Genomic DNA, 14100 nt, shown 5'->3' with positions numbered 1-14100 from the left:
TGCGTTCGCATCGAGGCATAGCGCTGAACGATGTGCGCGTGAGTAAACTCGTCGCCGTAAGCGGTCTTTCCGACATACACAAGCCACATACGCGGCCAACTGTATAGACGAAACGAAAGAACCCATCAACGCGAAGCCAACGTAACCCCCTGGTTCGCCCTCACATCCAGTTTACTACATACAGCTTAGTAACACGTCGCCTCGTGGAAACACGGTCTCGATAGATCGGGCCTCCCGCTGTTCACCCACCGTTGATCAATGCCGCTGTCTCGGTAATCCAGCGCCCCGGCCCTTCGTCCTGCTTAAGATTTTAAGCCGTGTACGGAAATAATTTTGCGTGGTGTAGCAACGTGCTATATACGTCGTGTCTGTACCGGTTCGCGTAATCTTGTATGAGGCCGCTTGAGTGTCATATGTGTCCAACTGCTAACAATGGTGATAAATAACAACAAAAAAACGACGAAGAATGCGCGAACGCTGAAATCTCGGCGGCAACCAGCCATCATTTGCCGAGTGCATGCATGGTGGAGTCGCAGAAAGCACAGAAGTCTCACTAAGGCACGCATAGTATGGATCAACGCGTTGCTAACAAAGCACATATCAGTTGGCAACGTGCATTTAAAGCGCCGACTGGAGAGCAATATCACGTGTACATGTCAGAGGCACCTTGTAGAAGAGAAACCAATAGAGGGTCCTTTCAGCCACAATAAAAAAAAGAAAAACATTTCATTGATGTCGTTTCTACGCATAGACAGGCGAGCTTGAGGTCTACCGTTGACACCGAGGGTTACCGTTCGCGAAATGAACTGCATAACCCTCGCTCATGCTGGCCCAACTATTTGGTGAAAGGATTCGCTCACCGAACACGCCGCTAGTCTCATGCGTGTACACGAAGAAACTTCCCCATCCCCCCCCCCCACATACCTTTATTTTATTTTAATATTTTTTTTACTGGTTCGAGTTACACGACACGCTCTCTACACAATGGGCAAGTACAGCGAAAATCAGCATTACGTTAGCGACACAACAGCGCGCTCTAACAAAGACATCTCCTGCTCTAAGCGCGCGCACATGCATGCATGCCACTCGCGCACAATGTGTATACTGTAAGCCCCTTGTATGAAACTGCGCGAAACAGCGTGGGAAGATTGGGAAACATTAACAAAAACTCCGTTCCTCGGCCGCATCTCTCTCACGTGCGTAACTCTGCAAGCGCTTGTATAGTATACGGCGCAGTAATACGTGGCTGCCGATTCCGCTCGCCCGACACGGTGGCTTCTCCTGCGTGACTTCTCGCTTCGCGTACACGTGATCGCGGTTTCGCGTTGGCCGTCGTCAGCGACGGACGAATGCGGCGGGACTCTCACCGCGGCCGTGGTCGTCGTGACTCTGCAGCGGGTTCCCTAACAACGGGCCCTCCTCTGTAACTTGACACGTACGCCGCTCGCAAGAAAGCGTGGTTAATAAGAACGCAGCCGCTCGTCGCTTTCTCACTACACGTTACGCCATTTCGGAGCGAGGAATCTCATCCTCACCTTTTCGTTTTGTTTTGTTTTGCTTTACAGCGAAGCTGTCAAGGGGAGTTCCGCGATGAAAGCCGGTACGCGACGGCGTGGTCGACGCCAAACGTAAATGCAACACAACGTGCGTCGGTGCCCCGATTATGCTCCGAAACGTATATACTGATTATAAATTTAAAGTTACCTCGCGCGTCTAGACAAGTTCGTTGCGCTGTTTACTTTAGCCACTACGATCCGTAATTTCCGTTTCTCACGTCGCGTTGTACCTGCCGCACCGCGGTGGTCGCGGGAGACACATGGTGCGATTTTCCGTGCGATCGGTCGTACGACTATTCGCACCGGCAGCCGCACTCAACAGGTTCTCAACCAAATCCCCCGCACGCGGCGCCGAATCGCACGCCGCGCATGCGACCAACTTGCTGAATATTCTCGTGCGACCGCCGCATCGGTCGGGCGACCGCAGCCAATGACAGCGCAGGTAGCGCGAACGTCACGGCCACGTCATAGACCCGACGGGGCGGAGCCGGCGAGCGAGCGCCTCGCCGCTCCGATCATGTCTGTTTTTTTTTTCTCCCTGGTCGAAACGAGGGCCTCTTTCGCCGCTGACGGCGGCACATAAATAAGCAGCAATTTGTTTCTGACACGAAATAACTTATAGAATAAAGTGGCCTCAAAAGAGTGCATGTTATGAAACGTCGTGCGATATAGTAAACGGACGCCGTCAGCGCAGATGCGCCAGCAATCGTCTATACGAAGCGGCTCGCCTGAGTGGCGTGTTTACTCATCGCTACTAACGGCACCGAGAAAACTAACCGTATTTTCACTTAAGAAAAACATAAATGTTCAAGCATTGATTGTGCTGATGAATTTAGGCGCTTAATTACGAGCTGCGGACGCATCGGCATGGGCCCTCGGCCTCGGATAGACGGCCGGCGAGCTAGGCCTACACGGTCTCCCAGCGATCGCAAGCTCGCCTGGCATGCTCGTTCGCTTCTGTCGGCGCCAATGAAATCAAATGTGCTGCAATATAAGCGTAGGATAACTGCGTACACGTTGTGCCGACTAACATAGACGCTTCGTTTTACGAGCTGCAAGCGATCGGCGATCGTGTCACAAGCGCCACCGGTGTCGGATTCGGTGGCCGAGCGAGCTGTGCCTGCCGGCACAGCCATCGGCGGCTGTCAAAGGAGCCGTTACTGCTAACGCGACCTTGTGGAAACACGTCTACAGTGCTTCCATGGGCGTGTTTATATTGTCATCGTTGGTTCCAAACAAGAGAGCTGTGCAAATACGTTTGCTTTCACTTTCTGTTCGAAGTTATGCAGCATTCCAAACTTCCACGCAGGCAGGGGCGCCGGTTCTGGGCGGAGCTAGCCGCCGCTCGGTCATTCGTACCATGTGTCCCGAATCGCCGCATGCGGCAAGTCGCACACGACGCGCCGTACGACTGATCGCACGGAAAATCGCACCATGTGTCTCCCGCATGGGTTTCTACGGCTGCGGCAGTGAAAGCTACGGTGCTCCGACGCATCGTACGTGCAATGTGAAATAGTCTACACCCTTAGTGAAGAACAGAGTAAACTGGTCTATAACTCACACCATTACACATTCTTTTTTCGGGTGTAGAGGCATGAGTTATAGACCAAAATACACCTTTGTTCACTTTGAAAGGTGTAAATTATTTACATCCTCAAATGTTTGGGTGTAAGGGTGTGAGTCTTACACTCTTAAAAAATGTACACCCTTTGGGGCTTATCTTGTCCCACAACAATAATCGTCTTCTGTATTGTACGCATTTCCTTTCTTTAACGCTGCGAGCCAGGTACTACCAAGTCACGAACCGCTTGCGCGTTATCAGCGTGACACAGCATTCTCGACAGAAAAGTAGCGAGCGCCGAGTTTTCGAAAAAGGAAGCGCAATCAAGGCAGATGACGATTATTGTTGTGGGACAAATAAACACCCCAAAGGGTGCGACCGTTTAAAGAGTAGACCAATTTACACCCTTATTCACTTTTAAGGCTGTTAAATAATTTAATCCTCAAAAATGAACAAGAGTGGAAATAAATTGGTGTATAACTCATACCCTTACACCCAAAGAGGGTGTAAGAATTAGTCTCTTAGCCGCCAGTATACACTCTAAAAAAAGTTTACACCCTTTGGGGCTTATCTGGTCCGTAAACGATAATCTGTCTTGCTTGCGTTTCCTTTCTTGAAAACTCGGCGCACGCTACTTTCCTGTTGAGAATGCTGTGTCGAGCTGATAACGCGCAAGTCGTTTGTGCCTGGGAAGTACCGGGATCGCAGCGTTAAAGAAAGGAAATGGGGGCGAGACAGATGACAATAATTGTTTGGGGACAAAATACAACCCATAGGGTGTAAACTTCTTTAAAAGGACCCTAAAGGCAAATAAGAAGTCGACGCGGACTGTTTATATACCGTTCCAGGAACTTCGCGACGCTTGTTTCGGGCCAAGGACTTAGTTTACGAAAAAATTGCATCTGAAGGGCCGAATACCTTTTTTTCGAAATTCAAATCTCCCGCCGCACAACAGGGGGAGTGGTGACGTTGCATACGCCGTCACCGCCCTTTGCTGCCATCGGTGAGTAAAACGGCGCCCGACAGACGGCGGCACCGAGCCAAGACAGAGCGGTGGACTCGCCGCTGCAGTTGCCTCTTGTTCAAGGGGCTTACGACCGTTCGGGCATCCCGCGGCATAATATGGAAGTTATATTCTCTGCTACTTGCAGTCTGTGTGAGTTTCGCGAGCCAGCAAAACCAGCGCGGCACTACGCGATAACGAAACTACTGAAACGCGAAAGCGTGGGCGTCGCTGAGTCGAGCGAAAACGAAACATTTCGACCACCCGCGTCGTTGTCAAGGGTAATTTCAATTAGTTCATTTTTTCTAAAAATGAAATAGAAATGGATAAGTAGCATTATATTTCGACTTCAAATACAATACAATGATGTATTCTGCAACGAGTGGTTGGGCAATAGAGACAGAATTTAACTGAGGAGTGCTTTCGTCATCGAGAAAGTGCTTGAATGTCCCAGGGGGCCTCTAATGCCTGCATTTACCTGAGTTTCTCGATAAGTAAGGCCCTGTTCGTGATATTATTGACGCCTTAGAGATTACCAATTACTAATCTATCACTTTAGCTTGATTAACAATTGCTTTTAACGTCCCTTTAAATGTGTATAGCCACGGCAGCGCGCGAACGCTGCAACAGAGCTCGGCGCAAGTAAAAAGTTTTATACATATATATATATATATATATATATATATATATATATATATATATATATATATATATATATATATATATATATACCTTGCACCGTAAGCGCTTTATCGGGAACTCCCTATACTTGGCAAACAATTGAATTTTTGCAAGCGATAATTTTTTTTTTTTTTATTCCTTAGACTGTGCACTGTCGCGAAACTGTCGCACTATCCGAAGTTGCGAAACTGAGCGTTCCATGCATCCTTTCAACTTCATTTTCTAAACTTTCTCTTATTACTCTAAACGCAAATTGTACTTCTATCTGACACGTTCTCTCCATGGTCAATAAACATAAACGCCAACCAATAACTACAAACGTTTAGTGAAAAAAAACACATTCAGTAAACGTTTATTAGCTCCTGGTCGGCGTCCTTCTTTTTATTCATCGTGCCTCTTCCCGACCAGGCGGGATACCATCAAACCCTGGATTTCACCCCTTATGACAATATAGTTAAGAGGCGAGGAGCATTTGTCAAAATCGTCACAACCACCTGCATTTCGTCTTCTCGGTGGTCATTCACTGCCGCCGCTTATCGCGTCAGACAGCACGACCAGTTTGGTTCACAATAGCGAAAATGGATGCACACACTATATATAGTTCGTTCTCCTAAACCACACTCAGTGGGCTTTACACTTCGGTCTTTCAAATCGTTTTCTTTTCTTTCTTTTTTTTTTTACGAGTACCAAATTTGACATAAAACGGCTTTCAGAGTTCAGAGTTGGCCGACCAGCTCTGGGCCGTCCGGCAAGCCGAAGATGCCGCCCGAGTCCAAGGACTTCGAGCCGCCACCTGAGGCCACCACAACAAAAACTGCCAGACCATTCCTAAATGAAGTTTCTTCGTCTTCACCATACAAACTTCTTACTCGACGTATCGACACTTCATCCACGATTCCATATATATATATATATATATATATATATATATATATATATATATATATATATATATATATATACGTGTGTGTGTGCGCGCAGCAACAATGACAGTTCACGTTAGCGCGTTATAGTGCCTGCGGTATGTATATGTTTATCTCTCAACGGAGGCAAACAAGCTTTTCTCGTTTGCTTCTTTTTTTCTTTTGGAGACGAATGGCTGTCTTTGGCTCATTCAACCGTTTTCGTGGTCGGTGGTCGACCTTTCACACCGGCGACAAAAAGGACGCAGCGGGCTTTCTACCTCTGCCACCTCTATACTTCGTTTCACAAGCTGTTTGCAGCGCTGTGGAAGGTAGGGGCCGCTTAGCCAATCAGGATGAAACATGTCAGAAAATTGTGTTCATGCGCGCCTGTCGCCCCGTGATAATGACAGGTGGCTCCATCTATTTTAATAGATGTGTAATATTTAGCGTGTTTATTTTTGTAGCAGGTGGCGCTAGTGTCTTTTTGATATATATATGTATATATATTTTTTGACGGGCGACGCCCTTTTCGAAGGTACTGGCCCCACTTCTTATTCTACACACAAGCAGCCAAAATTAGTCCGGAGCCCTCCACTACGGCGTCTGCCATAGCTCATTGGAGACGTTCTCGTTCTCACTTTCGCTGCCCCCACTGCGACAGCACTGAATGATCTCGACTTGTGTGCACACAGGAAATGAATCAAGTTATCCCGTTAGAGCGGCTCACAATTCATCGTCCTCGTCACAACTGAGATCGGCACCGCTGGTTGTTTCGTCTTCCCGGTGCATTACGAGACCGTGTCCTGCATCGGAAGCCGAGCTCCTTCAGCATCCTTTGCATCGTTGCTGTGGAACACGGTCGGTAGCGTGTCGTCCTCTTTGAAACGCCGCACCACCTTGGCGAGAGTCCGAATCTCCCCTCTCTGGCAGCAGTTGTGCACCACCCTTCGCAACACGCTCAGGTCAGCAACGTCCAGCTTCCTTGTCCGCTCAGCGCCTTTTCGCACCACAACGCTTCTTCGGTGACAACACCCTGCCCGCCTTCTCCTTTGTCCACTCGTAGAGCGTTCGCTCACTCACCTGGGTGAGGAGGAGGAGGAAAAACAATTATTGTGCTCTAAATTGATGTAATTTTCGCGGGCTTCAGACGGCTTCTTCCATCTTCCGATGGCGTCTTCCGTCTTCTTCAGACAGGGTCGGTTCCCCAAGTCCACGGCTCCGCTGAGGACTGATGTCCAGTGAGCTCGCCGGACCAATCGACGCTGGATGTCCAGGTTTTCGCTGGAGAGCATCCCCTCCCACTGTTCCGCACTCGGGTTTTCTACTCTGGATACCTTCTGACAGGCCCATATTACGTGGAAGAGGGTTGGCTTATCTCCTCACCACGGGCATGTGTCACCGTACTGTGTGGGGTAAGCTTTGCTAAGGGTGTTTAGATTGGGGAAGGCCCCTGCCTGTGAGTTTTGCAGCGCTCTTGATAAGCGAATTCAAGCTTGAACTGCCTCCCCACTCGACGCGAAGCCCTTCAAGAACGTTTAAAGCTATCTGCTTCGCCAGCTTGGGTAAACAGCGCACATTCGGCGGACGGCACACACGGGACACAATCGAATCGGGCGACGCCATGTTGCTGGAAGACGGTGCGTCACCACCTTGTCACATCACACCAACGTTACTAGATTACCTAGTAACGGTGCATCACACCTCCGAGGAACTGTGTCCGTGCAGGTCATTGCTATCAGTTTCGCGACTGTGTCAAAGCGCTCTCTATACTTTAAAGCTGTCACTCCAAACTGTCTTAAATTTGTTTGTTTAATGTTTTAAATCTAGCCCTAAACTGCTCAAGTATTTGTCGGACTATCTTCTGTGCTGCTGCAGCCCTGATTGGCTAAGAGGCTCCTACCTTCCACAGCGCTACAAACAGCTTGTGGAACGAAGTAAACAGATGAGCTCGCTGACGGCTCCGTTCTTCACAGATTTACGGAATGAAACACCGAACGCTAAGTATCCTCACTGCAACTAATATATGCCGTCAAGCGCACCGTCCCTTTGATGAAGAAAAAAAAAAGCTTCATTGAAGAGCTCTGCTACACGCTTACAGTGACAATAATCGTCAATGGTTCCTACAAGGTTCTTTCTTTTTTTTCTTTTTAGAAACACATCGGACATACAATGAGCTCTTCGCACCGTCGGCCAATCTCGATCCCTCGCGTTGTGTCCTTGTGCGCTTCGCGCCACAGGTACACGCGACACGCGCGCCTCCGGCGACAGCGTGGTGCGGCGAGGGGACAAACAAGAAAACCCCGGCCATTTCGTCACAACGCGCGTCCGGGAAAAGCAAGGCCCTCGGGCGGCCACGCAGTCCGCGGAGATCGCGAACGCCGTAACACTCCGCCTCGCCTGACAGCCACACCACGCGACAGTTCCGCGCAGCATGCCCAGCGCGCAATGCGGTCGAAGCGCGTAGTTGCACAGACTCGCCACGCGTGCCACCGCGAGTGCGCAACGAAATATAGTTCCTGCCATGAACTGGCCACTGTCAGTGGCGTAGCAACGGAGGGGGGGCTGTGGGCCCCGGGTGCAAGAGGCCAGTGGGGAGGGGGGGGGTGTCATATACGTCTGAAGACACCCGGAAATTGTTGATATCCTCGACTTACTCGACTACACCCGGGGGGGGGGGGGGGGGGGGACAGTAAACCTATGGGCCCCGGGTACCAGACGACCTAGCTACGCCACTGGCCACTGTGAACTGACCAATGGACAGATTTGAAAAGTACGGACCGCTGTGTAGTGGCTCGTCCCCCGTTAAAAGGGGTCACAAGAACTGACGAATCAAAGCTCATCGCGCAAGCTGTATTTCAGCATGCCGTTACCACCTGCCGCCGAGCGGGCATGCGCAGTTGAGGTAAAGGTAGAACGGTAGCTCAATCCAACTAAATTTTCCTTGAAGACCGTCTTTTCAACTGAAAAAGCCACGTGAAGGCTCCCCAAAGGTTCCCACGCCATATCTGGAGAGCCAATTTGAAAAAAAGGATCACTCCGAGCGGTTCGGCACCCGATAAGGACGCACACAACTCTACAAGCGCACACTGGGTTCAGGACGTGTTGTTTCACCTCCTGAGCGCACCAGGAAACGCAGCCTCGCCTTCGGCAACGGTGCATGCAACTGCTGAAACAGAGTGCTGAAAAGGCGCGGTTCGTGTCGTTAAGCCACAGCGAATGCCCGCGCACGCGCACCAGTGCACATAAAGGCGTGTCCTATCCCGCTGCCTGCCGCTGCAGGCGTTCCTTGCTTGGCGTCGACGTAGAGGCGCGTTCTTTGGCTGTGGAGTTTTAGTCGCCACACGAATTAAAGCGCCAAGGCGTTCTGTAGAAGTGTCGCGCACATAGCGTCGCGCCAACGCCGCAGGGAAGGAACGTCGCATCGGACTGCTGGCGCAGTCTTGAATCACAAAACACGAACGCTGCGAATGCAAAGGTTGTGGGTTCGGTTCCCGCCTGCGGCAAGTTGTATTTTCATCCACTTTAATTTCCATTAATTTATCGTTTCTTTATTTCATTTATAAGCACAAGTAATTAACCCCTATGTTGTCCCATGGTGTCAGTGTTTGTTGGCTTCTTATGATATGACTAATAAAAATCGGGACCCTCGGTCAACCCCCTCTCTTCTCGTTTAAAACACGAACGCTGTGACATGAGCGCTAGCCCGACGAAATTTCCTGTACAGTTGTGAATACGCGCTGCACAAATGAATGACCCGACGCGCCGGTCCGCTGGGACTGATTTTCGCGAACATACCGGCAGTTTTTTAAACAAGAATGTGAAAAATGTTATCAGAGCTTTGAGGTGAAATGCAGTTTCTGAACCTGGAATTTAATAAGGTTCCTTCGGGAATAACATAACATCACTGGATGAGAGTTTCTTTTCTTTCTTTCTTTTTTCAATGCGATGCAGTAATCTGTGTGCAATATGTTGAGGAACTTTGTTGTCAAGTGTAAGAATTTATTATTTCATGCACTGTATTACTTCCCAGAACTTAAAAAAAAGGGGGACTTCCTGCTTTCTGGCCCAATTAATAAAATTTACTGAAACTTGTATGGATTGCCTTTCTATTCTATGCTGAAATGTTGACCAATAATTATGGGTAAAAGAGAAAATTCTATGCATGGTCTTCCTATGTGACACTCTAGCAAAGCAAAATGCTTATCCTTTGTTTTGGACTGGGTTTGTCCTCAGTAATTTACTCGCCTGTTAGCAGCAATTAGTAAGATGGTCAGCAATGCCGAAGTATCCATGTATTGTTCTAAATGCAAAGCTCTGACAAAGCCATGTAGAATTTGGTGCATGTATCATGCTTCCCGACTCCATAAAGTCAGAGTGTTCATGATTTTCTTTCTTTCTTCTTTATATTTATAATTAGTATTGAAATGTATAGTAATGAACCCAGTACATACTTTTTCATGTTAAAAGACAACTTTTTTCAGAAAGCCTGCATACTGTTTTCCCTCTTTAGTGCACTGATGTGCTGGTTTCTAGTATATGCGAGGCAATGATGCTTGCAGTTCTATTGGCAAACAGATTTTATAACTTCCTTTACAGGAGGAAAAATTTATACTATGGTTTCAGCAGTACAATGGCTTGCAGTTTATGTATTTATAGTCTCATTACAAGTTAACCTTTTAATAATGCAAGATCTCCCTGCATCAAGTGCAGGCCATGAAATACAGAACAATGAAGAATATCGCTTGCAACTACGTTTACTCAGAGGGAGTCCCCCATTCACTTCGTCAAGGAAGGTCTGCTTTGAATAAACATCGCTGCAAGTGACTGCCATGTAGTTCTTCCTTCACATTGCTTTGTATCTTTAATGCCGTAATAAAGTATGGGCCAACTAGCCCAGCAATAAGTAGCAGTGCACAAACTATTAGGCTAGAGCTTATGCAAACTTCATCCCGACTTTTTTCTTTTGTCTTCAATGCTGAACAATGCAGTGAATTAGCACAGTTCACACTGACATCAAATGTTAAGGCTGATGAAGATTAAGTGGCTGGTTTTGCATCGATGTTGCATCCCAGACCTCACTAACATACATCTTGCATCAAAACACCTGCAGCACTTAGACCCGTTGACTATGTTGCGAAGAGAAGAATTAGCAGCATGCTGTGAGCTGGACACCTTCAGTTCAAAAGATCTGTTTCAGCAATTGCAAGCTGACATTCAGCAGTGCCGGGAATTAACAAGTATAGCAGAAGTCAACATGCCTTCCCCGACCAGCACTTCAACGCTGTTCCTCAACCGTACCACAGTCGAACCATGCCACAGTGCAGCAGTGAGTGTGTTCGACGAACTCAATTGGCTGCGCTGAAGTGAGTTTGCGACATCACTAAAGCCAAACACAAATTTTAAACATTTAATTTTTAATGAATTCTGCCGTTTTGACCTCGTGGATTTTGGATGTGTTTTGTGCGTGTATTGGCTCAAAACAAATAGACGTGTTGATAGGGTTGCACGGGTTAAGAGTTATAGTATTTCTATTTTTATTGCAAAGGTCCTTGTAAATAAGCATTGTTTTCGTAACAAAACAATAACTGTTTCTGAAATTAAAGATAGCGATAGTGATATCCACCCCTATGGCTTCACACATTGACAGATTGTCACTGTCACCAATCCCAAATGACACTTTGTTTTGCCGTCTAGCACCACACTGCTGAAGTGACACTCAAGCGAGGCAAAGTGGATTCGCTCAAAGTGCCACTAAATTTGCTCGTCTGACTGGGGTATTAATTCCATGTCCAATTGTTTACTGTTTACCTTCACTGAACATACTTCCTTTTTTTCAAGTTGTGGTACGTACATTATATCTGCTTCTACTTCAACAGTAGCCCCAATGTTCTTAAGCTAACTTTGGGGAAAAGCAAACAATGGACCTCTGATATGGAAACATTGTGAGGTAAAGGTGTCAGGTGACATCAGACAAGGTCTATATTTCACTGTCTGTTTACATTTGGTATCATTCGTCTGAGGCTGAATACCCAAAGCCTTCTGTTCACAAATGCCCCTTGTAATTGGCCAGCCTTGGCTAAAAACATGTCTGACATCGTGATTGGCTGGTAGCTGCTTTTACAAAGAGTTCTAGCATAAAATCTTTTTTGTAAGCTTAGGCCCTGAAGCTCAACCGAGGGCACGGGTTGAAATGCTTTTTGACATCTTAAGCGAGAGCTTAAATTTCGCGTAAGCATGCAGTGAGTTTGCACGCCTATAAAAAGAAGTGAGTGACAGCTTTGTGTGTGTGTGTGTGTGTGGGGGGGGGGGGGGGGGGGCTCTCACTGTCGCAAACACAGTGTACCGGTTTCATGGGCATAATGGAAACCAGTGCAAAAATATGCAAACCAAATGCCCCATCAACTCGCTTAACTAGCCAGCTTTCCAGTGTGTTTAGGCCCACGTGCGTACCGGTCACTTCGAGCACATGCCCTGACCGTCACCACTTTCCAACACTAACACATTCAGGTCCCATTCGAACATATTAGCTTTAATTTGTGTTTCTGTTTTGCGGTTACTGTACAAAAGGCAACCTTTGAGTGGAACACCTTTGAGAGGCAATCTTCGAGTTCGTAGCGTCGCAGGTAAGACATTGTAAACTGACAGTACTAATAGCAAAGCGACGATAATTTACCATTATCGGGGTCGACGTAGAGAGCGTGGCAATCCCTGAGTATCCTTTCGTTGACGGTCAGCGTTGCCGATTCGGCAGAGTTCGCGGCATTCCGCTGTTTAGCTCTGGAAGACATGCTGCAGTACAGGGAAAGGAAATTAAAACCACATCCAGTCGCGGCACGAAGAGGTTTTCCGCATCTGTGAAACGGCACGGTGCGCGGCAAAGATACATCAAACGAGGCGGCTATTTTTAAACAAGGTCTCCGCGGCGTTCATCCGAATGTAGAGCAGCACGGACTCTTAAAACAGCGCTTAAAGCACCCTTAACTTACGTATTTGTACCGCACGTCACCGCTACGCGCTACACTACAAACGGGTCAGGCCAGGAAAGAAGTATTTATGCAATCACACCAACAGCAACATGTGACGCCAGCTGACATAGCACCTTCCTGTTAATTCGATTGTAGACATGCGCTCGATCTTACAAGCACCGCGAGACGGTGAACTACATCGATTACGTCTGCATGCGGGCACCTACCAGCAGACAATAATTATGATGCAATCATTAGCGGGTAAACGAAATTAAATCCACTCACAGCGCACGTAAGCACTATGTAACACGAAACTCTAGTCGAAAGGCCGCAGGAGGGGGGGGGGGAAATGTTGCGAGAATACTGGAGTAACGAGAATAGTGAGGCAATCTGAAGTTTGCCGCATGAGAACTTACATTGTGCTTTTCCTTTAAAACAAGGTATTAGTTGCCCGGCGCAACGGCATTAGCTGCATCAGTTGTTGTTAGTAAGCAAACGCACCTATTGCACTTGTCGGCGGCACGCATTGGCAGGTGCTGCCACCTGTTCGTTATTTCTGTAAACATTTCTCGCACGCGTTTTCATTGTTGCCGAACGGAAAGCTAGCACCCTGCTAGCACCTGTCTCGATTTAGCGATTCATGTTCAGTCGTACCATTGCCTGTACGCATGTATACCCATACACTCTAAAACAAAATTACAGCCTTTGGGTCGTATCTTGCCACACAACGATAAACGTCGTCTGTCTTATCCACATTTCCTTTCTCTAACACTCTCAAAAAAGTTCGCATCTTTGGAGTGTATCTCTGCCACACAACGATAATCGTCATCTGCCTTCACATGTTTCCTTTCTTGAAAACGCCGCGCCTGCTACTTTCCTGTCGGGAATGCTGTGTCATGCTGATAATGCGCATGCCTTTCGTTAATGGAAAGTACCTGGCTTGCAGGGTTAAAGAAAGGAAACGCATCAAGGCAGATGACGATTATCCTTGAGTGGCTGATTTACACCCCAAAGGGTGCAAACTCTTTTTAGAGTGAACGTTGCGAGCCCGGTACCTTTAACGAACGGCATGCGCGTTATCAGCATTACATAGCATGGCTGACAGGAAAGTAGCGGGCGCGGCGTTTTCAAAAAAGGAAACGCAAGCAAGGGAAATTACGATTATCGTTTTATGGAAGATATACACCCCAGAGCGTGTAAACTTTTTTAAGAGTGCACTCTAAAAAGTTTGACACCCTTTGGGCTGTATGTCTGCCACACAACGATAATCGCCATCTGCCTTGATGCGTTTCCTTTCGTGAAAACGCCGCTCCCGCTACTTTCCTCTCGGGAATGCTCTGTCATGCTGATAACGCGCATGCTGTTAGTTTCTGGGAAGTACCGGGCTCGCAGCGTTAAAGAAAGGAGAAGAATCAAGGCAGATGATGAT

At 47.8% G+C, this 14100-nt stretch overlaps 1 protein-coding gene across 1 annotated transcript in view; it reads right to left on the bottom strand.

Annotated features, from left to right (window-relative positions):
* Positions 1–13213, bottom strand: part of LOC135910635 (uncharacterized) — a 54594-nt gene extending 41381 nt beyond the window's left edge. Inside the window, exons 1-2 of the mRNA XM_065442647.1 lie at positions 13173–13213; positions 12380–12495 (exon numbers count right to left, since the gene is read on the bottom strand). Coding sequence (XP_065298719.1) covers positions 12380–12495; positions 13173–13198 — 142 coding nt within the window. The 5' untranslated portion in view covers positions 13199–13213. The remainder of the gene's footprint in view (positions 1–12379; positions 12496–13172) is intronic.
* Positions 13214–14100: the final 887 nt, after the last annotated feature.

This window comes from Dermacentor albipictus, chromosome 2 (genome assembly GCF_038994185.2).
Source record: "Dermacentor albipictus isolate Rhodes 1998 colony chromosome 2, USDA_Dalb.pri_finalv2, whole genome shotgun sequence".
NCBI classification, from domain to species: Eukaryota; Metazoa; Arthropoda; class Arachnida; order Ixodida; family Ixodidae; genus Dermacentor; species Dermacentor albipictus.
This window is presented reverse-complemented; position numbering and strand designations above follow the sequence as displayed.